This window comes from Antechinus flavipes, chromosome 5 (genome assembly GCF_016432865.1).
Source record: "Antechinus flavipes isolate AdamAnt ecotype Samford, QLD, Australia chromosome 5, AdamAnt_v2, whole genome shotgun sequence".
Classification (NCBI taxonomy): domain Eukaryota; kingdom Metazoa; phylum Chordata; class Mammalia; order Dasyuromorphia; family Dasyuridae; genus Antechinus; species Antechinus flavipes.
Genome location: NC_067402.1, coordinates 199,049,455 through 199,074,776, shown reverse-complemented (window position 1 = coordinate 199,074,776; position 25,322 = coordinate 199,049,455). Strand labels below are relative to the sequence as shown.

The 25,322-nt window shown below is 35.6% G+C and overlaps 1 protein-coding gene across 1 annotated transcript in view; it reads left to right on the top strand.

Annotated features, from left to right (window-relative positions):
- ADA2 (adenosine deaminase 2) overlaps window positions 1-24,626 on the top strand; it is an 80,951-nt gene extending 56,325 nt beyond the window's left edge. The window contains exons 6-11 of the mRNA XM_052000645.1: window positions 14,324-14,451; window positions 16,696-16,786; window positions 18,344-18,452; window positions 19,600-19,757; window positions 23,681-23,883; window positions 24,067-24,626. Coding sequence (XP_051856605.1) covers window positions 14,324-14,451; window positions 16,696-16,786; window positions 18,344-18,452; window positions 19,600-19,757; window positions 23,681-23,883; window positions 24,067-24,169 — 792 coding nt within the window. The 3' untranslated portion in view covers window positions 24,170-24,626. The remainder of the gene's footprint in view (window positions 1-14,323; window positions 14,452-16,695; window positions 16,787-18,343; window positions 18,453-19,599; window positions 19,758-23,680; window positions 23,884-24,066) is intronic.
- Window positions 24,627-25,322: the final 696 nt, after the last annotated feature.

The window sequence follows — 25,322 nt, the reverse complement described above, 5'->3', positions numbered from 1 at the left end:
CTCTTTCTGGATGTAGAAGGCTCTCTCCATCATAAGTTTATTGGAACTGACCTAAAACACCTCATTGTTGAAAAAAGCCACATCCATCAGAATTGAGCATTGTATAACCTTTCTTTTGCTGTGTACAATGTTCTCTTAGTATCAGTTCATATAAATCTCTCCAGGTCTCTCTGAAATCATCTTGTTGATTCTATCTTTCTTTTCTTTTCTTTCTTTCTTTCTTTCTTTCTTTCTTTCTTTCTTCTTTCTTTCTTTCTTTCTTTCTTTCTTTCTTTCTTTCTTTCTTTCTTTCTTTTTCTTTCTTTCTTTCTTTCTTTCTTTCTTTCTTTCTTTCTTTCTTTTTCTTTCTTTCTTTCTTTCTTTCTTTCTTTCTTTCTTTCTTTCTTTCTTTCTTTCTTTCTTTCTTTCTTTCTTTCTTTCTTTCTTTCTTTCTTCTTTCTTTCTTTCTTCTTTCTTTCTTTCTTTCTTTCTTTCTCTCTCTCTCTCTCTCTCTCTCTCTCTCTCTCTCTCTCTCTCTGAGGCAATTGGGGTTAAGTGACTTGCCAGGGTCACACAGCAGGAAGTGTTCAGTGTCTGAGACCAGATCTGGAATTCAGAGCTGATGCTCTATCCACTACGCCACCTAGCTGCCCCTTGTCGATTATTTCTTATAGAACAATAATATCCCGTAACATTCATATACCATAATGTGTTCAGCCATTCTCCAACTGATGGGCATCCACTCAGTTTCTAGTTACTTGCCACTACAACAAGGGCTGTTACAAATATTTTTTTGCATGTGTGTACTTTTTCCTTTTACATGATCTTTTTGGGATACAGACCCAGTAAACACACTGCCAGATCAAAGGGCATGCACAGTTTAATAGCCCTTTGGGCTTAGTTCCAAATTGCTCTCCAGAATGGTTGGATTGGTTCACAACCCCACCAACAATGTGTCAGTGTCCCAGTTTTCCCACATCCCCTCCAACATTCATCATTATCTTTTCCTATCATCTTAGCCAATCTGAGAGGTATATCGTGATATTTCAGAGTTGTCTTAATTTTCATTTCTCTGATCATTAATGATTTAGGGAATTTTTTCATGTGACTAGAAATCATTTTAATTTCTTCATCTTAAAATTGTTAATATCCTTTAACCATTTATCAATTGGAGAATGGCTTGTATTATTATAAATTTGAATCAATTCTCTCTATATTTTAGAAATGAGGCTTTCATCAGAACTCTTGGATGTATAATTTTTTCCCAGTTTTCTGCTTCCCTTCTAATCTTATCTGCATTGGTTTTGTTTATACAAAAAAATTAACTTAATATAATCAAAATTATTCATTTTGCATGTCATAATGTTCTCTAGTTCTTCTTTGGCCATAAATTCCTTCTTTCTCCACAGATCTGAAGTAGTCTATTATCCTTTGTTCTTCTAATTTGCTTATAGTATCATTCTTTATGTCTAAATCATGAACCCATTTCAATCTTTTCTTGATATAAGGTGCTAAGTGTTGGTCAGTACCTAGTTTCGGACATATTATTTTCCAGTTTTCCCAGAAATTTTTGTCAAATTGTGAGATCTTATTCCACACTGGGGTCTTTGGATTTATCAAACACTAGATTACTATAGTCATTGACTATTGTGTCTTGTGAACCTAACCTATACTACTGATCAGCTACTCTGTGTCTTAGTCACTACCAAATGATTTTGATGACTGCTGCTTTATAATATAGTTTTATGTCTGGCACAGCTAGGCCACCTTCATATGCATTTTAAAAATTAATTCCCTTGAAATTCTTGACCTTTTGTTCTTCCAGATGAATTTTGTTATTTTTTTCTAGCTCTGTAAAGTAATTTCTTGGGAGTTTGATCTGAATAAGTAGATAAATTTAGGTAGAATTGTCATTTTTATTACATTAGCTCGGCCTACCTATCGCTCATCATTTTTTATAGCATGATAGTATTCTATCCACAACCATAAACCACAACTTGTTCAGCAATTCCCCAGTTGAATGGACATCCCCTCAATTTCCAGTTCTTTGCCACTACAAAAGAGTTACTATATACATTTTTGTGCCTAGAAGTCATTTTCCTTTTTCTTTGATCTTTTTTGGGATATAGACCCAAAAGTGGCATTTCTGGGTTAAAGGGTATATATAGTTTTATAATCTGTTAGACTTAATTTTGGATCATTTTCCAGAAAGATTGAACTACTTTACTGCTCTTCTAACAGTGACTTAGTGTCCCTATTTTTTCATGGAGCAGTCTTTTAAATGATTGCTAATCATTTGCATTTTCTTCTTCTTTTGAGAACTATTTGTTCATCTCTGACCACTTATCTATTGAGGAAACCTATTCTCTTTATAGCTTTCTTTCTTTCTTTTCTTTTTTTCCCCCTGAGGTAATTGGGGTTAAATGACTTGCCCAGGATCACACAGCCAAGAAGTGTTAAGTGACTGAGGTCAAATTTGAACTCAGGTCCTCCTGACTTCAGGGCTGGTGCTCTATCCACTATACTAACTAGCTGCCCCTGCAAATCTATTCTTTTAAATCCCAGACCAGTGATCTGATGTTGACATAATGTCAGTATGACTGGAGTAGTCATTTCAGCAAGCCAGGTGGAATTTAAAATTTGATATCTGAATTCAGAAAAAAAGTGGCAGTAGAAACATTTTGCTACATCCTAATATTTATATAATACTTTAAGATTTGTGAAACATTTTCCTCAACAATAACTCTATAATTTAGAGAATAGAACTATCATTTCCATTTTATGGATGAGAAACACGAGTAAAGTGGTGATGTAGTATTGGAGGCTAAATTTAAAACCTGATCTTGGACTCCAAATCTTGCTTTCTGAGACTGTGACTCCTAAGATTCTAGTTATCAAAGGACATGCTCTTTATGAACCCTAAACTTTGTTATTCTTATCTTCTTAGACATTCTATCAGTATCTCCTCATTTATTATTTGGTTACATTACTTTGGAACTTCTTTGACTCACTTTTCTACCAAGCCCATTATATCACTGGAATAACCTCATCATAATCATCATCTTGTAAGATCTCATCAGCTTTGGTACTCTACCTCATCACTACTCTCTGAAAAGAGGGGCCATGGACTCCAAACTTTCATTTAAGTAGAGGATTCAGTTTAAACATCTCATTTCCCATCTGGCTGCTGCACTACTTTGAGATTCTCTGACTTCTCCACTGTGTTCCCTATCTTAATACTTTTTCTTCCCCTTCTCTCCCTCCCGTAAGTTTCCTGTTGTGTTTTATCTTCCCCCATTGTAAGCTCTTGAGGGCAGGGACTATCTTTTTTTTTTAACCCTTCCCTCAACCCCTATTTTTGTATGTCCAGCACATAGCACAGGTCCTGGCCCGTAGTAGCTGCTTAATAAATGTTAATTTATTGATTAATTATGAACTTAAAGGGTCTTCTCCAGTCTAAAATCAAAGATCCTATAAGAATGGCTTAGATTTTCTGTATAAAAGAAATCTGATATCTAGCTCAGATTTTGCAAGATGAGCAGGTAGGGGGATGGAGGTGAAAGATTTGAGGGGAATTGAGAGGAGATAAGACCTTTCTGGCTGCTGTTGCCTCAATGGAATAAATAGCTTTTGTTACAGGGCTTTAGTAACACAAATAGACACAGAGTTGCATAGGGAAATTTCATAGACATTTGTAGGAGCCTTTAATTGTCCACACCGGTCAGAAAAGGAGGGTCTGTTTTTAGTTGTAAATGTGTCAATAGTTCTCTTCCGGAGTTCTGGGCATGGACTTTGCTAGAGATTTTTGTGAGGGGCCCAAACCCAGAACAAATGACTAAATCCTAAAATAGCCAGATTCCCCTCAGCTATTTAGTTGTCTTCAAAGTCTTGATGAGGGAGTTAAGAGGATGAATTATGAGCAACTTTAATGTGACTCTGAATTGTGGCCTCTATATAACACAAAAACCAAGAAACTACTCCACTTCCTCTTTCACCTCTGCCAATTTATTATTTTTTTTTATCAGCTACTTCTCCAAAAACTGCTTCCTTACAGGGAATTGTAGATGGAAAATAAGTTACATCACAGGAGAGATGAAAGAATGTCCAATATGTATATTTATAAAACCTGGAAAAAGTACATGTATGGTCAGAGTAACTGGATTTGACTCTTATCTATGTTATTTTTAACCTTTGTGTAATCCTATAATCTTCACATGTGGTCTCATTCAAGTCACTATACCTCAGTTTTCTTCTACACTGAATGTCAGTGTAAAGTGAGGAGATTGCACTAGAGATTTTAAACCTCTTTTGCATCATGGATCCTTTGGCATTCTGTTAAAAAATATGGATCACTTAGCAGAATGTTTTTTAAATGATTGAAAGAAATGCTAATTTTTCAGTTAGAGGTTAGGAAAAAAAAAGATGTAATTTCACATTTTTATGAAGTTCAAGTAGTGCAGCTAGATGAGAACTCTATGGATCTCTTGGGACAGGCTCATTTCACCTTAGGGTTATTATTCATGTATTAATGAATAGTATAATTAAACATTTAATAATAGTACTTATATTTATTGCTCATGTTTATGATCTATAAAGCACTTTCCTCATGATGTCCATTTGGCAGAGAGTAATCAAACATAAATGTCCTTATTTTTCAAATGAGCAAACAGAGGGTCAGGGTAGTTATCAAAAATAAAAGCATTAGGAAAGATCCTCAGAGTTAATTAGTTCAATTGCCTTATTTACAGATGACAAATACCTGAGACCATAAAGGATTAAGTGATTTATAAAACTCATGCTCCTAATAAATGACAAAGTCACAATTTGAACCCACATCTTTCAAATTTAAGATATCAGTCTATCTGTTTAGGTCTAATTTTTTTTTTTTAAAGTCTCTTCTATCTTTAAAACTTGAAAATAGGATCATGGATTTAGAATCAGAAGAGACAGTTTATCCTCCTCATTTAGAGAGGTTAGGTGATTTGCCTAAAATCACACAGCTCAAAAGATGGAAAAGTCAGCATCTGAACCCACTGTTCTTTCTGTTATATAATAATTTTTCTCTTTAATGATGTAATAGACAGTAAAACTTTGCTGATGTATAATTACTTAAACAATATAGCATGGAAACTGCTGCTCTATCAAAAAAAATTAATGATCTTACATCTAAGAGAAATACAAAGGATAGTTTTAGCTGTTTATTGAAAGCCTTTTTTCAATAAAAATATCTAAAGTATCTTTGTAGTTTCATAGTAGTCATGAAAATTAAAGGAAAATTCTTCAGTCAAGATTAATGATACAGAATTTAGGTTAGAGCTTTTGATTCAATTAAATAACATAATTGTCAATTAAAATGTGAATGTTCCTTGAAGGACAATTTTTAAAATTGCTCTTAATTGGATGCTCTTGTCCTGTCACCAGGCTGGTAGGTGGTATAGTGGATTGGCCTGGAGTCAGGAAGACTCTTCTTTGTGAGTTTGAATCCAGCCTCAGACACTTATGAGCTGTGTGCCCCTGGGGAAGTCACTTAATCTGGTTTGCCTCAGTTTCCTCATCTGTAAAATAAGCTGAAGAAGAAAACAGCAAACCTTGCTTGTCTTGTCAATAAAACCCCAAATGGGGTTTCAAACACCCCGCTGAACACTGGACACAACTGAAATGACTCAAGAACAAGAAAATTTCAATCATCACCACAGTTTATCATTAGGGATTTAGGAATTTATCCCTGAACTTTGATTTAGTTTTCTCTTAGAAACTGGTGAGACCTTTGATAAAGGTAGATTTGAGATGTGGGCAATGACATAATATTATATCTTAATATTTTATGATATAACTTAAGTCCATGTAGATATGATGCTATACCTCCCCAAAGAATTTTAAATTTTTTTTTTTAGTCAATGAAAAACCCTTTTGTATCTCTCCCAACTCTCCAATTGAGAAAGAAGGAAAAACAAAACACTTGTTCCAATCATGTCATAGTCAAGCAAAACAAATTCCCCCATTGGCCTTGTTAGTCTGAGTTCATTGCCTCTCTATCAAGGGGTGGATAGCATGTTTCCTCATGAGTTTTATGAGATCATGATAGGTCTTCATGTTGGTCAGAGTTCTGCAGTCTTTCACAGTTGTCTTTACAATATTGTTGTTAGAGTATAAATTGTTCTACTGGTTCTGTTCATTTCATTCTGTATCAGTTCATATAAGTTTCCCCAGATTTCTTTCATCATTTTGTTATATTAAAATAGCATTCCATCACATATGCTACCATAACTTGATTAGCCATTCCCCAACTGAGGGGTTTCCCCTCAGTTTCCAATTCTTTATCTCTGAAAAAATATTTTGTATATATGGACTCTTTTACTCTTCTTTTTATCTCTTTGAGGATATAGATCTAATGTTGATATTATGGGGTTGAAGGATACAATTAATTATTAATTGTGAAACATTATTTTTTTATTTATTATATTATTAAATATAAATTATTAAACAATAATTTTGGGGCATAGTTCCAAATTGCTTTCTAGAATGGTGATCACTACCAACAGAGAATTAATATACCTGTTTCCCATAACCCCTTCAGTATTTGGCATTTGCCTTTTTTTGTTTCATTTTATGTTACCTTTCCTTTTGTGAAGCACTTTGTAAGCACCTAAAAGTTCCAGATGGGCATTGTAACCATAGCGCAGTAAGATTAGACTTGAGCCAATGATTTCCTTAGCATAGGAGATGGAAGAGAAAGGAATCAACATTTTATAGTACCTTCTATATGCCAGGCACTGTGCTAAAGTGGTTTTATTTTACAAATATTATCACATTTAACCTTCATAATTCTCCTTCTGAATAAAGAAGATATTTTTCATTCTAAATGCTAGCATTTATTTAGCATTATGTTGAGTAGTAATGATATGCAATATATGGAAGCAAATGAGCACTATAGATTAATATTTGATAAGCCCAAAGAAGCTAACTGATATCAATAACTAATTATTGTTAATAAGATATCAATAACTAATAAAAACTATCATAGAAACTAGAAAGCAATCTGTGAGAAACTAGATAAAGACCAATATTTGAAACAATTTGCCAATATAGTCTCCAAGTGAATATGTGACTTAGATAAAAGAATATTTATTTTATTCCTGGTTCTATTGGAAAGGCATCTGCTTTATCCCTGTTAAAACTGATGCTGAATTTTTGTTTAAGATAAAAAATACATATCAAATTAAGGAATAACTGTTTATTTCTATAGCTGGGAATAAACAAATCTTTTCTATAGTCACTAGATGGCAGAGTGGATAGAGTATTGGACCTGGAGACAGTAAGACTTGAGTTCAAATTTGATCTCATACACACACTAGTCGTGTGATCCTGAACAAGTCATTTAACCCTGTTTGCCTCAGTTTCCTCAACTATAAAAGAGGGATAATGTTCGTGCCTCCCAAGATTGTAAGATAAAATGAGGTAATATTTGTAAAGTGCTGCCACATAGTAGACATTTTCCTTGGGAGATCATTTATAGCATCAGTTGCTTTATCTCATATTAGCTTAAATCCTCTATTTTTTGTTATTTTAATTTGAGATTTTTATATTTTTGTAAATATTCATCTATTTAATTTAGATTGACAGTTTTATTACCATATAGTAGAGTGAAAGAATTTCTAATAATTTAATTTCTTCATTGATTTTAAATTATCCTTTTTATTTTCGGTAGAAATGATTTTGTACCAAGACTTTATTTAATTCTATGTGAAGCTTTATATTTCATATGTGCTTCTTTGTAAACAACATTCTTTAATTCTTATTTCTAATTCATTTTCTTCCATTTTATGGATGAATTTATCCCATTAAAAGGCAGAGTTATTGTTGTTAATTATATGTTTCCTTCCATTCATCCTTTCCTCATATTTTTTTCTTCTGTTTTTGTTTCCTGCTCTATATTTATAAAGAAGAAGAAGGGCAATGATAAAGCAGACTACACCAGTGATCTAGGTTTAGTGCAGTCTGCTTCTGCTCCTCAGTCACTCTTTTCTTTCCCATCACTGGTTCTTATCCTTTCTTTTCTACATCCTTTTTTTGAGATCTACCTTTATTTAGGACTCTTTCCTCCTTTAAGCTGCCTTCCCTCTTATTCTTGAAAAGCTCTTCTGGTTTAAAATGATAAAACATTGGGTTCCCTTTGATCTGAGCTTCTTGCTTTAATTTTTCTCCATGCCAAGTTTTAGCCTGGGATGGGCACTGGAATTTAGTTACTGATTTATTCATAGCGTGATAGCCACATAATTATTGATTTTATTTCTTGCTTAGTACCCAGACTAGGATTGGTGACCCACTCTTCACTCTGAAATACCACCATAAATGCAGATACCCTCCTCAGTCTGCTCTGGATCTGTGACCTTGAATTAAAGTGAAAACACTTTTCTTATATGTAGGTAGTACTAGTATTACTATAATCCATTTAATGGATAAGGAAACTGAGGTTTAGAGAATTTGAGTGATTTGTCCAATGACTCACATAACCAGTTGTGTCAGAGTCAAGATTTGAATCCAGATCTTTGAATTTATGTCCTGGGTTCTTTGTACCACAACCCATTTCTTTTATCCTTATTCTGGTACAATCCAGCTCTCTCCTAAACTCCAGCTTCTTAAACTGTGGTTTAAGACCCTATATGGGATCTTGTAACTGAATGGGAGGATTATGAAATTATGACTTATTATCAGTAAATATTTGATTCATTTACCTGTTTTTATATCTATATACCCAAGGTCACATAAAAATTTCTCAGGTGAAAAGAAGTTGCAAGTGGGAAAAGTTTAAGTTCTTTTTCTAATCCAAATCCACTTTGTTGTTTTGGGGTATTTTTTAGCTCTTAGATTGCAAGAGCTTAATAGTTAGCTAAAATAGTTAGCATTTATATATGCTTTTTTTGGGAAAGAGGGGTAAGACAAATGGGGTTACTTGACTTGTTCAGGGTTACACTGTGTTACTAATAAGCTAGTAAGTGTTAAGTGTTTGGGGCTGGATTTGAAATCAGATCCTCCTGACTTCAGATCAGTGCTCTATCCATTGCACCATCCAGCTGCCGCATTTATATAGTTTTTTTGTGGTTTAAAAAACACTTTATATATATATATATGTATGTATGTATATATATATATATATATATATATATATATATACATACATATATATGTTAATGTATTTGATCCTTACAATATCCTTATTCCTTATTTCTCTTTTACAGATGAGGAAATTTAGGCCAATAGATATTAAGTGACCTGCTAGGGATCACAGCTAGTTAGTGTTTCTGATTATCTTTTAAACTCAGGCCTTTCTGACTTTAGTTCCCTCTGACGCCTGCATCACCTGCTTTTGGAAAGACTGTAAGACAATTTAAACACTCATTTTACTGGAGAGTATCAGTAGGCAAGAAAACATTCTTGAAAACATTCATTCCAAACGCGGCTCTTTCCAACAATGAGATGATTCAGGACAATTCCACTGATCTTGTGACGAAGAAAGCCATCTACAGAGTGTGGACCACATCATAACATTCTCACTCTTTTTGTTGTTGTTTGCTTTTATTTTGTTTTCTTACTCATTTACTTTCTTTTTTTGATCTGGTTTCTCTTGTGCAGCAAGAGAATTGTCTAAATATATTTATACATATTGGATTTAACATATATTTTAATATGTTTAACATATATTGGATTGTTTGCCATCTAGGGGAGGGAGTGGGCAGAAGGAGGAGAAAATCTGAAATACAAGGCTATGCAAGAAATGTTGCAAAAATCATCCATGCATATGTTTTGAAAATAATGCAAGGAAAAAATGTAAAGAAATGTTGCAAAAATTATCCATGCATATGTTTAAAAAAACATTAAAAAAAAAGAAAACATTCATTCCACCTGCAACTCTGGAGTCAGATTTCTTCTTGGTGGTATTCTATTCTATGGGAATCAGCATTGGACCATAAAAAGCAAGGATTCTTAATCTTCTTCCAGGTGATAGCACCTCATAGGTAACACCACAGTAGCAATAAGGAGTCACTCCCCTTCACTGCCCATCAAGATTGTAAATATGGGAATTCATTTAATCACTGAATCTTAGAGTTGGAAGAGGACATCTAGTATAATATGTACTTGAGCAAGAATGCCATCTACATCATACTTAGCCTTTTTTTAAAGAACTCTTTACTCCCCAGTGAAATAAGGATCATGTTCTCTCTCATAGCAGCTCAAAAGGCTCTCTAATAATTAATTATTAGAACATCTTCACTAACATGAAGCCAAATTTTGCCTCTTTTTGACATTATTCTTTGTCTTTAATTCTGAGCTGTGGGTCTAAGCAAAACAAGTCTCTACCATCTTTTTCTTTTCTGCTGAGACAGTTGGGGTTAAGTGACTTGCCCAGGGTCACACAGCTAAAAAATGTAAGTCTCTATTGTCTTCTCCATACAACAGCCCTTTATGTATTTGAATACCATTATCCTGTACTCCTTAAATCTTCCCTTCTCCAGGCTAAACTTCTCTGAATCCTTTAACAGATCTTCTCATGGCAGGAGCCCAGGCCCTTTAATCCCCTGGATACTCTGTAGCTTATCAGGATTTCTCCCAAAAATATGGAGCCCAGGACTGAATTCTATCCTTCAGATGTGCTCTGCCTGGGACATCCCAAATGTTTCATGCTATGTTTCTGTTACAGCTTGGCTTTTGCTGTAAAACTGAAAGTGATTTCTACCATAATAAGGCATCCAAATAGAATGTTAGTGAAAATAACATATAACTAAGATGTACCTGTGGGGGATGTTGCAAGAATTCAGGAAGGGGGGAGATCAATAAGTCAGCTGTAGTACAATTGAAAGGACATTGGATTTGGAGTCAGAGATTATGGAAAAGTCCCTTTGCCTTTTCCTTTTCCTTTTCTAAATACCATAATCTTATGAGCAGTTTAGGGGAGACTTCTTGGAGGAGGTACTCTTAGAACACATTGAACAGAAAGATGCATCTTGGAGAGTAACAAGAAGTTGCTATGAGACTCGTGATAAATAGGCATCTTGATTCTTTTAAAATTCTCTTTTCCAGATAATGTGTCAGCAACAGATAAAGCTTGAGACCTCATGAAATCTCCAGTAGTAGCTTTAGTATATTCTCTCTCCCACTTACAGGTCAAGCAATAGGTCAGTCTTCTTAATGCAGGGACAGAATGCTATGGTGCTTTTTTTTTAGGCATAGAAACTAGTGTTGGGGTTTGGAAATGTCAAGCAATGTACAGCAACAGAGGAAACAATGAGGCTGTAGGGCTAAAAGAAAAAGGACTGCCCCTCCCCCCAGTTTCTACAGCTCTGGGAGGAAATGGAAAGTTGAGGGCACCATTCTGGGAACAAAAGAGTACTTGGGTAAAAGAGTTATTAGTGGCAACAGCCAACAATTACTAGCTTGTTGAAAAATGAGTGCATCATCATCATCATCATTCACTGTTAGCGCCATTACTTTAATAAATTTCACTTTAAGGTGAAATTTTAAGGTTTTCCCCCATAACAAAGCAATTCTCTAAGAAAAATAATGGAAGAATTAGAATGTGATTAAATAAAATTAATCTACAGGATTAAATGGGACCATATTCAGAGCCTTCAACCCACTTTGTGTATTGATTCCTCTTTCTTCATTACTTCCCATTGCTTTCTTTCTTTCTTTTTTGCTGAGGCAATTGGGATTAAGTGACTTGCCCAGGGTCACACAGCCAGGAAGTATTAAAGTTCCTGAGGTCATATTTGAACTCAGGTCTTCCTGACTTCAGGACTGGTGCTCTATCCACTGCACTATCTATCTAGACTGAAAGACCAATTGTCAAGATCATATAGTTTGTTGTACATAAGATAAAGTGAAAGGAAAACTAGATCATATTCAACTCCAGCTGTTTATGGACTCTGCTCCCTTGCCCTTCCAGATCTTTGGGTGTGGCTGGGTGGGTGGGACCCAAGACTTATATTATAGGAAAGGAATAAGAGCAAGGACTTCTATTTCCTATCTCATACTCCCAGACTAAAAGAGAATCAACTTTCTCAGCTAACCCTCTCAATGGGATTCATACTTTCTGAGAGTCTTAACAACTCTGAATCTTTTCTCACTGTGACTGAGAGAATTCCTTTGGGTTATGGTCATTATTCCAGGCCTGGAGGCTGTCTTCATGTTACTGTACTTTCATGATACTCCTTTCCTTGTGTTCACTAGTTAGTTATCCAAGTTTTCCTTGGAAGTCTAAATCAGCTAGGCAGAAGAAGGAAGAGAGGAAGCAAAAGGGAACAGCTCAATGCCACAAAGTACAGATAAATTTCTCCTTTTCTTATCATATGATTTCTGCTTTATTACAAGTAAGAGGTCACAGATGTCCTCAGGTGAAAAGGGGAAGGAATAATCACCCTCTAACATTCAGTGACATTCAGAAACTACTTTGTCAGTCTTTCTGAGTGTCCCTCAGGAGTGTCTCTGTCTCTCTGTCTCTCTGTCTCTCTCTGTCTCTCTCTCTCTCTCTCTCTGTGTGTGTGTGTGTGTGTGTGTGTAAGAATACTTCAAAGAGTTAAAAGATCAAAGCAACTTTGCTCAGATTCAAGAAAAAAAACCCAACAAAGCCTTTTGTTTGTCTGGGAGAGGTTTAGATTCAGTTGTTCCTATGGACATCAAGGATGTATGTGTGTGTGTGTAGGGGGGGTTGCAATATTTCTGCCATACTTGTCATCAAATGTATTGTTGGCAATTGCTCAGGGTCTAATTCCATAGCTTTGTACCCAATTTGTGTTGACTATAGTCAGAATTCTGGCAATGAGTTAGTCAAGAATGGAACCAATTCTCCTGATATGGGGGAAAGAACTGAATCTATTTTTTCTATCAGTAGGTGTCTTTTTTAAGCTTATCATTTCTTATTCACTCCCCTCCAATATTTTTTAAAAATTATTTTGAACTGAGGAAATATCAAATAAAATAAGCATTTCCATATACATAGTAGAACAGAGAAAGAAAAGTATGCATGAAGCTGAAAATATCTATTATGTACAGGTTTGCTTTTCTTTTTAGGAATGTTATAAATTCATGTAATTTTCAGGCTATTCTATTTGGCTATGATTCCTTTGGCTTTCCTCCTATTTTTTCCTTGCATTTAAACATTTTTCAATAAACCTCTTTTTCTTTCCTTTTTTTTGAGGGGAGGAGCATGACAACTCTATCCTAACCATTGCTTGCTAGGTCATGAAAAAAGATACAACCGATCTTGATAGTTTTATAACAAATATGCATAATTAAGCAAAATTAATTCCTACAATAACTATATGTAAAACTATATGTCTTATTCTGCCTCCTGAATCCATCACCTTTTTGATAGGAGGTGGGTAGAATACTTCATCCTTGGTCCTCTAGAATAGTGGTTGGTTGTTGCATTGATTATAGCTCTTAGGTCTTTCAAAGTTATTTGTCTCTATGATGTTGTTATTTAATAAATCATTTTCCTTCACTTTATATCAGTTCATACAAGTCTTTCCAGGATTCTCTGAAACTCTCTCATTCATCATTTGTTATAACACAATAGTGTTAGTTAGATATTCAATAGTATTGGCTAGATATACAATAATTTGCCAGCTAGTCCCTAATAGTTTGGAACTCTCTTAGTTTCCAGTTCTTAGCCATTACAAAAGGGGCTGCTATAAATATGTTTTCACTTTTGGGTACTTTTCTCTTTCTTTGATCTCTTTGTAAAAGTGGACTAGTAGCTAGGTCAAAGGTTTAGGTAATGACTTTTTGGCATAGTTTCAAATTGCTTCCTAGAATTGTGGTACCAATTTACAACTCCACTAAAGTGCCTTTTCCCCCTCAGCCCTTTCAAGATCTGTTATTTTCAGTATTTTTCTATGTCATCTTTGACAATCTGATGGATATTAGATGAACCTCCGTTGCTTTAATATATATGTTTCTCAAATTTTTACTGATTTGGAGCATCTTTTTAAATGTGTTTATTGATAGACTGATTTTTTTCCTTTGAAAATTACTTATTATTTTTCTTTGACCATTCATTCATCGATTATCTTTCCCCAACTATGGAGAAACTCCCATAACTTGTCCTGACATTGAACTGAATGTTGAAAACCAGGCCCTGGACATTTCAGATGGAAGAACAGAGACCTGCTCTGGAGAGGTGGATTTATAATGGATATAGGGAGCCATAGGGAATCTACTCCTTTCTACTGTTCCTTTCACAGAAGGTTGGGGAGGGATAACTTTTGTTAAAATCAAGCCCTACTTTTTTTCTTTGAGATCCATTTGGGTTCATGTTTTCCTCTCTTTTCTCCACTGCTTTCAGGTATATGAATTGAATGGACAAGCATATGACCAAGAGTGGTCACTGAAGACTTATCAAGAAGTGGCCCAGAAGTTTGCCAGAGACCATTCTGACTTCATTGGAGCCAGAATCATTTATAGTGATCACAGGTGAGAGAAGGATGGTTCTTAGGCTTTGGCAGGGAGTCAGGAACTGAATGAAAAAGAGGAACAAAGGTAGAGAGTGAATGGGCACAAAAGAGTAATGTGGTTTGTGAAGATGATCATTATGTGTGTGAGAATGTAAGCATAAATAACTTTTTAGCTAAATGTTTCATTCTAGGTATCACCATCCAAATGCAATTAACTGAGGTGTTTTCCTGGATAATTTTGGGTATGAGTCCATTCAGATACCAGATCTGAGTCTGGAGAACTCAGATCACAAGAGAGCTATCTATAACCTTATCTGGAAAATTTGCTTCATTTTTCATTCCAATATACGATTGAAACTTTGACTGTATATACGTATGACTGTGGGGTTGAGCCCAGAGTATTCACCAGCAAAGCACTTAATGCTAGGTGTGGGGTAATGAAGATGTAAACTGTGGCCTTGATCTTATATAAAGGAGGTAGTGGTAGCAGGAGCAGCAGGAGCAGCAGCAGCAGCAGCAGCAGCAGCAACAGCAACAGTATTATTATTATTATTAGCAGCAGTAGCAGTAATGGTAGTAGCAGGAGGAACAGCAGCAGGATCAGAAATAGTGGTAGTAGCAGCAGCAGCAGCAGCATTATTAGTAGCAGCAAAACAGTAGCATTATTAGCGGTGGCAGCAGCAGTAGCAATAAAAATATTAATAGTAGCAGTAGTAATAGCAGCAGCAACAGTAGCATTATTAGTAGCAGCAAGAACAGTAGCAGTAGTGGTAGTAGCAGCAGCAGCAGCAATAAAAATATTGATAGCAGTAGTAGTAATAGCAACAGCAACAGTAGCATTATTAATAGCTGCAGGAACAGTAGCAGTAGTGGTAGCAACAGCAGCAGGAGTAGTGGTAGTAGCAGCAGCAATAGTAGCATTATTAGTAGCAGCAGGAACAGTAGCAGTAGTGGTAGTAGCAGCAGTAGCAGCAGTAAAAATATTGATAGTAGCAATAGGAACAGCAGCAATAACAGTAGTAGCAGCAGTAGTAGTAATGGTAGTAATAGCAGCAGCAACAGTAGCATCATTAGTAGCAGCCCTGGATGTACTGGGAGACCAAACATTCTTACATCTCATGTACCCACCAAGAACTCTGATCCAATGACCTTCTTGCTATTTATCAGCTGTAGCAACAGTAGCAGTAGTAGTGGTAATAGTAATAGTAGTGGTGTTACTAGTATAACATTATCATTTAATTGGGAGTAACTGACTCTCTCTCCCAGCACAAATGATAGGAATAACAGATTCTACAATCTTTCTGCAAATAGTCTCTTTCAAGTCCTGGTTTCCTTCTCATAAATTTCCTACCACTGCCTTTTAATTTTTAGAATCTTAGAGAAGTTGTTGGAAGAGACTGACACACTTCATCCAAATAATTAACGGAACTGTTGTCTAGTCAAATCTGAAAGTGATCAGTTCAAATTAAAAGCCTCCTCTATGCAATGTACTATCCTGGATGATAGAGCTACAAAATATGGCAGGAAAAGACAGATCAGAAACCCTACCCTCAAGGAACTTACAGTCAAATTAGGCAATGTCACACACAAAAATAAGTATAGTACAAAGTAATGCATGATAAGAGCAAATGAGAGATTCAGACAAAACCAGGAAAATGTGAGAACGCCCCCCCCACTCCTCCCCCAGCTGGAATGTCAGAGAAAACTTCATGGTGGAGGTGGTATCTGAGCTGATTGCTGAAAGAAGAGAATTTTAATAGGTGGAGTTGAGAAGGGAAAAAAATTTCAGGTATAGGAAACAGTCTAAAGGAATTCAAAGATATAAGAGAGCAGCTCTATGATTAGAGAACAGCTAAAAGTTTAGTTTGAAAAAAAAAGTTTAGTTTGATTAGAACCTAATATTCATGAAGGGGATTTTGTGAAATAAGACTGAAACCAAATTAGCTGGGGCCTTAAATGTGATCTGTAAGAAAATTTCCACAGATGCATAACTTAATGACATATGAAAAAAAAGTTTTCCTTGTCCATAATTCCAAAGATGGTGGATCGCTTTGGAACAAATTGATGTTAAATTTTGAAGAAACTATTCTATCACCTAGGGATTGAGAAATAATAGTGCTTCTGACTATTGGAGGTAAGGAGTCTTAGGAGTGTGATGAAAATAGGATACCAGCCCTAGAAGTAAGAGGTATCACTTGGGAAAAATATCTAACGTATTAACACAATAACACATCAGCTTCTTTCTTTCTTTTTTTCCCCCAAGGATGAAAGATGTGTCTCACATTGCTAAATCTGTCCAGACAGCTATGAATCTCAAAGTCAAGTTTCCAGAGATCATGGCAGGATTTGATCTGGTAGCTTTTTATCTTTTTACTACTCACAATATATGGGGTCTGGGAGCTGGAATCAGTCTTGGGGTAGAGGTGGAATGTAGACTGAATGGAATACCTGAGGGATGGTTAAAAAAAGTCATTCGAGAAGAAGATTAGAAAGGAGTTTGGGTGGATTGCACAGAGGAAGAGTAAAAAGAAACTTCCCAGAATAGGAAATATAGGATGACTTGGTCATGGAATATGATCATTTTGAATTTTTTTCTTTAGCATCCTGTTTCTAGTCCCCATTCTCTGGGAGCTTGCCCCATCTAACCTATTGTTCTCTCTTCCCCTTGTTCTCCCTTCCTCCATTTTTCTGAGCTCTCAAGATCAGAATTTCACTGTGAATGCTAAGTAATTTGACAAAGGATCCTAACTTGCTAATCAGCCAAAGGGCGAATTGACTTCCTCTAAATAAATACATTTTAGTTGTGAGTTGACCTGGAAGCCTGAAAAACCTGGGTGACATCTTACCTATGATATGTATTATGTATGAGATTCTGGACAATTCAGTGCTCTAGAGCCCAGCTTCTTAGCTGCCCAGTTTTGTGACTCAATATGGAGTCTTCTAACTGAGTGTGGAGGTCACAAAATTGTGACTTTATTATCAGTAAATATTTGACTTATATAACTATATGGTTTTATATGCCTAAATACCTGGGATCATGTAAAAATTTTATGGGCAAAAAGTTTAAGAAGCCCTGGTCTAGGCAATTCTCTAAGGTTATAAATCACAAAAAGAGAAGCTGTCACCTGATATTGGTAGAAGTATTGGTAGAAACATTTCCCTATGCTAATAAAATCACAAATAGTTTTTATCCCTATATTTTCTGGTAATAAGACTCCATCTAGCTTTTATTGTATAACTTAGAATAGCCAGAGCCTCTGAGAATTTACTCAATTCGTACTTCTCAATCCTTTATCCCTCCAGAGAAAAGAACGAATGGAAAAACACAAGCCTAGAATATTGGGGGAGAGGGGTTATTAAAAAATTTTGGAGTGGTATCTCGGTGTGGTGTAAAGGGAAAAAAGTATTGGGAATCAAGAAGATTTAGGCTCTATTCTTAGCTTTAACATTTACTGGCTGTGTTCCCATGGGCCACAAAGCCTGTTTTTTCCTCCATAAAATAGGAATAATGGTACTTATAAACCTTATAACTCTATAAATTTAAGCTGTTACTATTATCCTCTGTTCACACTTCATATACAAAATTGTATAGAATGTTAGAAATGAAAAAGAGTCTATGGTTTGTTTAGTCTAATTCTTTCACTTTGTAACTGAGGGACCTGGGTCTCAGGGAGACAATATCATCTCCCATATCCAAGATCACATAGCTGATTATTAGCAGAGCTGAGTCTAGAACCAGGTTTCCTGATTCTCAGCCCAGTGCTTTCTCCCCTGGACTATTGGTCACTCTCTCCCAGTCCTACTGGCAATGGTGGCTGAATATGGAAAAGTGGTATTGATGGAGCATAGGACTCATCAGCAAAACTAAGATCTAGTAAATGGCTCAGTGTGTCTCCTTTTCTCTCTCACAGGTGGGCCAAGAGGACAAGGGTTATTCCTTGTGGCAGCTGAAAGAAGCTTTGCTCTTCCCAGCCACTCAAGGCTTTGACCTGCCTTACTTCTTCCATGCTGGAGAGACAGGTGAGCTGTAGCATCTTTAACAGCCATTAAGACACATGATCTCTGAATACCTCATAGTATTCAACTTTATGGAATATGGGAGACTGTGAATTTATGTACTTCATCATTATTATCCAAAAACATGTGAAAATTGCTCCAAATGTATATTAGGCCAATGATGAACATAGCAGCTTCTTGCTACCCTGTCTCTTTTAGTTCTTAAGATGCTGGTAATCCAGTTTCATCTTTTGCTTTCTTAAGACCATTCCACAGACTCTATTAATCCTCATAATATTTCCTTCTGGCCTCAGTTCATGAAGCCCAACCATTTACTCAGACTATTTGAGTCTAGGGAAAGTTGGCTAGATGGGAATTTAATGCAAAAGGCAGGCAATTTGTTTTATTCTTTAATCTGATTAGATTCTATTCAATTCAGTTCAGAGGGACAGCTAGAATGCTGGACCTGAAAATCAGGAAGACTTATTTTCCTGAGTTCAATCTGTGTGATCCTGGTCAAGCCACCTAAGCCTATTAGTCCCAATTTCTTCATCTGTAAAATGAGCTGGAGAAGGAAATGGCAGATCATTCCACTGCCTTTGCCAAGAAAACCCCAAAAGAGGTCATGAAGAGTTATACAGAATTGAAACAAGTGAACAACAACAAACTCAGTTCAGATGTATTGAGCTCCTCTTTTGGGGGAAGATTCAAAATAAACTTGTCAGGTTCTTTGCTCTTAAAGAGCTGACAATCTAGCTGGGCAAAGAAGAGTTCCAATATATGAATCAATATACTAAATACAATATAATCTAATTCCAAAATAGTTCAAGATGGTATAGAATGCCTGAGATTGCTGAGTGTCACCCTTCTGGGCTTGATGCTTTTGTTTTTTAGAATTATAGTAATGTAGATAAAGGATTGGTGTTGGATCTAAATCTTGACTTTGGCAAGCTCTTAAGGCTCCCACATAATTCTCTAACAGCATATGTCACAAATTGAGTAGTTAGTCTGTACAGGTAGAGGAAGTTTCCATGGATTTCCCATGGAAATGAAATAATAGGTCCAGATCAATAACTTCACTCTCACCTTATGATTTATATCAGTCCTATGGTGCTTGTGGTCCATAGAGTTGCTTCCATCCACTAGTAAAATCTTTCTTTTTAATCTCCAGATTGGCAGGGCACTTCCATAGATGAGAACATTCTGGATGCGCTATTATTGAACACCACCAGGATTGGCCATGGATTTGCTCTGGGCAGGCACCCGGTGGCCAGAAATATCTCTTGGAATAGGGACATTCCTATAGAAGTGTGTCCCATCTCTAACCAGGTATGATTCTGGGTTTCATTTTAGACAAGATCTCATCTGGAAATGCGTGTAAGGTTCCTTCTAGTCCCTTATAAATAAGTGCTCCATGCTAGTGATTTTCAGGGAAAGCTCTGTTTATTACCAAGACCTTTATTTCTGCTCAGACTTACAATTCTTGGGGTGGATCCAAGATGGTAGAGAGTAGACAAATTTTGTTTTTGTTTTTTTCTGAGCTCTTCCTGGCTTTCCTCAGATCAACATCAGATCAAGGCTCTGAACAGGTTTTGGAGTGAGAGAACCCACAAATATTTGGAGTGTGAAAAATTTCCAGCAGAAGATATTTTGGAAGAACTTTAGGAAAGACCTGCCTCAATTGGGTAGGAGAGGTTGTACCCCAGTGCAGGTGCAGCGCACTGCAGGATAGAGAAGGAAATGAGAAGAAAAGGAATCATAGAAATTGCCTGAAGAAAATCTTAAAAATAGTTTTGATGAAATGGAAAAAAATCCCAACTCCTTAAAAAATAGAATTTGTGAAATGGAAAAAAAAATCCATTGAACAAAAACAATTCATTTAAAAGTTCAATTGGCCAAATGAAAAAGGAAGAAATTGAAGAAAATAATTCACTAAAAATTAGAATTGAACAAATAGAAGCGAATGACTCAACGAGATAGCAAGAATTAGTCAAATAAAACAAAAAAAGAAGAAAATGTAAAATACCTCATTGGAAAAACAACTGAACTAGAAAATAGATCCAGGAGAGACAATCTAAGAATTATTGGACTATCTGAAAACCATGATAAAAAAAAAAAAAAAAGCTTAGACAATGTCTTTCAAGAAATCATCAAGGAAAACTGACACAATCCTTTTAGGATTTTCATTTCTATATATCCTCTTTCTCATCTTGTCAGCAGAGATGTTCAGGGATTATCTGAGCCTGTACCAATGAAGCATAGTGATTCTGATAATGAAAATTGACATCAGAATCATGGCCGGCAACAGAGAAGATGCTCAAAAGGATGAAGGAATTAGGGCTGAAGTAATAGGAGACACAAAAGTGGTGAAGTTAGCTGAAAAAAGGAGTTCAACATAAAACCATAAAATATTAGACTTGAAAGGGACTTTTTTAGTCATTTAATTCAACTCCTTCATTTTCCAGAGGAGAATATTATGATCTAGAGAAGTTAAGTACTTGCCCATGATCAAACATCTAGTAAGCATGAAAATCAGGGCTCAAATCCAGGTCTCTTGTCCAGTGCTCTTTTCATTAGACAAACCTTTAAATGAAGTTTTTTATTCTGAACCGAAGAAGTAGCAGAAAAAATTCCATATACATTGTAGGGAATTAGAAATGAAATTATGAATCTTTACTGGCTCCAAACTATGTTTACACTCTCATTGGACATTACTCTTCCTCTTATACTCCATGATTTAGCTAAACTGTATTTTCCCCTACTCCTTACATATACCAGTTGCATCTGCCATTCCTTTGCCTTTGAACCTCCAGTGGCTTCCTATTACTTCCAGAAGCAAATATAAAATGATTTGTTTGGCACTGATCTGACCCTTTCCAGTCTTAATCTCTTCTCCAGTATCCTATGATCCAGTGACACTGGCCTTCTTGGTATTCTTCAGACAGTACATTCCATCCTCCATCTCCCCATGCCTTTTTATTGACTTCCCTCCATGCCTGGAATATTTTCCCTTCTAACTTCTTCTATTGACTTCTGTGGTTTCCTTTTATTTTTTCAATAATATTTTTTTCATAATTGTATGTCAGGACAATTTTTGCATTTTTTTTTACATTGTAAAAAAATTTTATACTATAGCTTTTTATTTACAAAACATATTCATGGGTAATTCTTCAACACTGATCCTTGCAAAGCCTTCTGTTCCAACTTTTCCCCTCCTTCCCTCCATCCCCTCCCCTAGATGGCAGGTAGTCCCATAATGTTAAATATGTTAAAGTATATGTTAAATCCAACATATGTATACATATTTATACAGTTATCTTGCTGCACAAAAAAAAAATCAGATCTAGAAAGAAAGAAAAAACCTGAGAAGGAAAACAAAAATGCAAGCAAACAATAACAGAAAGAGTGGAAATGCTATGTTGTGATCCACAGTCATTTCCTATAGTTCTTTCTCTGGGTGTAACAGATTCTCTTCTTTACTGAACAATTGGAACTGGTTTGAATCATCTCATTGTTGAAGATGGCCAGGTCCATCAGAATTGATCATCATATAGTATTGTTGTTGAAGTATATAATGATCTCCTGGCCCTGCTTGTTTCACTCAGCATCAGTTCATGTAAGTCTCTCCAGGCCTTTCTGAAATCATCCTTTTAGTCATTTCTTACAGAACAATACTATTCCATAACATTCGTATACCATAATTTTTTCAGCCATTTTCCAATTGATGGGCATCTACTCAGTTTCCAGTTTCTAGCCACTACAAAAAGGGCTGCCACAAACATTTTTGTACATACGGGTCCCTTTCCCTTCTTTAATATCTCTTTAATGTTCTTTAATTTGTTTGGTCATGAATTCTTCCTTTCTCCATAGATCTAATAGATAGATTATTTCTGTCTTCTCTTTTGCTTATGATGTCACTCCTTCTGTCTAAATCATGTGCCCATTTTGACTGTATCTTAGTATATGACATGAGATGTTGGTCTACACCTGTTTTGTGCCTGTTTTCTAGTTTCTTAAGTTATTTTTTTGTCAAATAGTTCTTTGGGCTTATCAAACACTAGATTACTATGGTTATTGATACTGTGTCTTGTGTACCTAATTCCAATGACCCACCATTCTGTTTTTTAATCAATATGTGATAGTTTTGGTGATTACTACTTTATAATATATAATTTGAAATCTGGTATTGCTAGGCTATCTTCCTTTGTATTTTTTATTAAATCTCTTGAAATTCTTGATCTGTTGTTATTCCAGTTAAATTTTGTTGGTCTTTTTTTATAGTGCTATCAAATACTTTTTTAGTAGGTTTGATTGGCATGGCACTGAGTGGGTAAATTTTTTTTTTCATTTACATGTAAAGATAGTTTTCAACATTCATTTTTGTAAGATTTTGAGTTCCAATTTTTTTCTCCCTCCTTATTTTTCCTCCTTCTTCGCAAGACAGCAAGTAACCTTTACAGTTATTTTAAATGGAATTTTTCTTTCTATTTCTTGCAACTTGTGGCTTTCTTTAATACTCAGTTTGAATCCCACCTTCTTAGGTCTTTCTTCCCCTTTCTTTCTACTGCTAGTGTTTCCCCCTGAGATTACCTTCCATTTGCACTGCATATATCTTGAATTACAATTATTTGCATGTTATTTTCCTCATTAGAATATAAATTCCTTGAGGGCAGGGGTAGTGGGTTTTTTTTTTTAACCTTTCTTTGCATTCCCATGGCTTAATACATTCTGGCACATAGAAAGCATTTAACAAATGTTTATTGACTGACCTGATGAATCTATAATGAATTAGTTCCTTACATTTGCCTTGTAGGATCCCTTTCTATTTTTTAAATCCAATTCAAGTATCATAGTCTGCATTAAATTTTTCTTGTTCCTTCCCTCTCAAATTACTACCTTCCCTTTCAAATACTTTGTATTTAGCTATGTCGTATTTATTTATGTTATACAACAACACAGACATGTGTTGTTTCCTCCATTAAAAATGTAAGCTTCTTGTGAATAGAGCTTGTTTCATTCTTTGTATTTGTATCTGTGGTGGCCAGAATAATCCCTAGTACATAGTAGTTGTTTACAAAATGCTCATTGATTAATATTTTCTTTAGTCAGATCAATCTCTAAATACTAACCTGGTAATCCAGAATAATGATAGAAGTTGGAAAGGAGTTGTTTATAATATCAAAGACCTTCTCTACTTTTTTAATGCTTGTGACTTGTAGTATGTTTTTTGCTTTCCTATTTTTCCCTGGCAGGTCCTTCAATTGGTATCTGACCTAAGGAACCATCCAGTGGCTTCTTTAATGGCCAATGGCCACCCCATGGTGGTTAGTTCTGATGACCCATCTATCTTTGGGGCCAAGGGCTTGTCTTATGACTTCTATGAAGTTTTCATGGCCTTTGGAGGAATGAAGGCTGATTTGAGGACCCTCAAACAATTGGCATTGAATTCAATTAAGTGAGTATCCCTACTCATATCCCATCTCTTTCTCTCTAGAAAGTACAGTTTACCAATCCTGATCTCTCCTCCCATTTTCTTGAACAGAGTCCTTTCCCTGGTACCCCACTACTCCCAATTCTGATCACTGAAGAGGACCAGCGCCCTTTCTCAAGGCTGATACTATCTTTTTTGTTCCTGCAGGTATAGTTCTCTGTCAGCAGACAAGAAGAAAACTACCGAAGAAGTCTGGCAGAAGAAATGGGACAAGTTTGTGGATGAATTAGCCAGGGAGATAAAGCTATGAAGTAATTTAGATTTACTGAGAATTTTCCTGATGTCATAGCTGCCAGAACTGAACTTTCCTGAACAAACATCTCAAGTATTATCTATGTCCTGGCTCATATACTGATCTTTGGAAGAGAAAAGGAATAAGGTGGCTCCATTACTTTTCTGCAAGCAAATGAATCCGTAGGACTCTTCAAAGCCATGGGGCATGTGGTCCATAGAGCCAAACAATGACAAATTCTTTAGAGCTTCAGGAAAGTGAAAGTTTTCCTGTGTGCCCATCATCTTGAATCCTGGCTGACAGTCAACTCTTTCTCCTTCGTTTGTGCCCTTTGGGTGGTTTTGCCAAAATTTCTTCTCTTTTTTGGCTACTAGAAGCAACAGATAGTGGAGTAAAAAGAGCATTGGATTTGGAGTCAGGACATTTGTGTTTGAATCTGGCTCCTGAAAACGAGTTATATAGCTATGGAAAATTATTTCACCTTGTTCAGTGTTTTTTTTTCCTCTCAGATGTAAAATGATGACAATAAGATTTACACTACCTACCTCACAGGGTGATAGAAACATCAGCTATTATGTTTATCTGAAGTGCTCCAGCAGAGCCTATCAGATGTGGGGAACATATTCCTATTCTGACTGGAAGATTTGATTGGATGATTTCTAAGGTAGCTCCATTCAAGGATATGGTTGTTTGCTAATGATAACCCTCACCAATACTCAGGACAATCTATTTAGGCCTCAAATTAATAATAATTTTAGTTATTAAAATGACAAAAAGCGGAATTGACACAATGGGACATATAGGATTGCTACTACAGGCTGCCTTGACAATATGGCAATGGGGGCAGCTGTCAAGATTCAAGTCAAGATCTTGCATAGCAAGATCTTTATAAACTGATTCAAAGTGAAGCAGTTTTGTTCCTCAGCTAATGAACAACTCAGGCATTTAGCATAGCATTTGGCATTTAGCAAGTACGTAATAATTTTTTTAATTCATTTATATTATTTTCATATATATACATATATACATACATACATACATATATATATATATATATATATATATATGCCAGCTGATACACCTCCTTTCCAAATATGGGAAAACAATTGTCCAAATCCACAGCTCATGAATTTCAGCCTAAGTTTTTACCTGATCAAATTAGATTCCATAT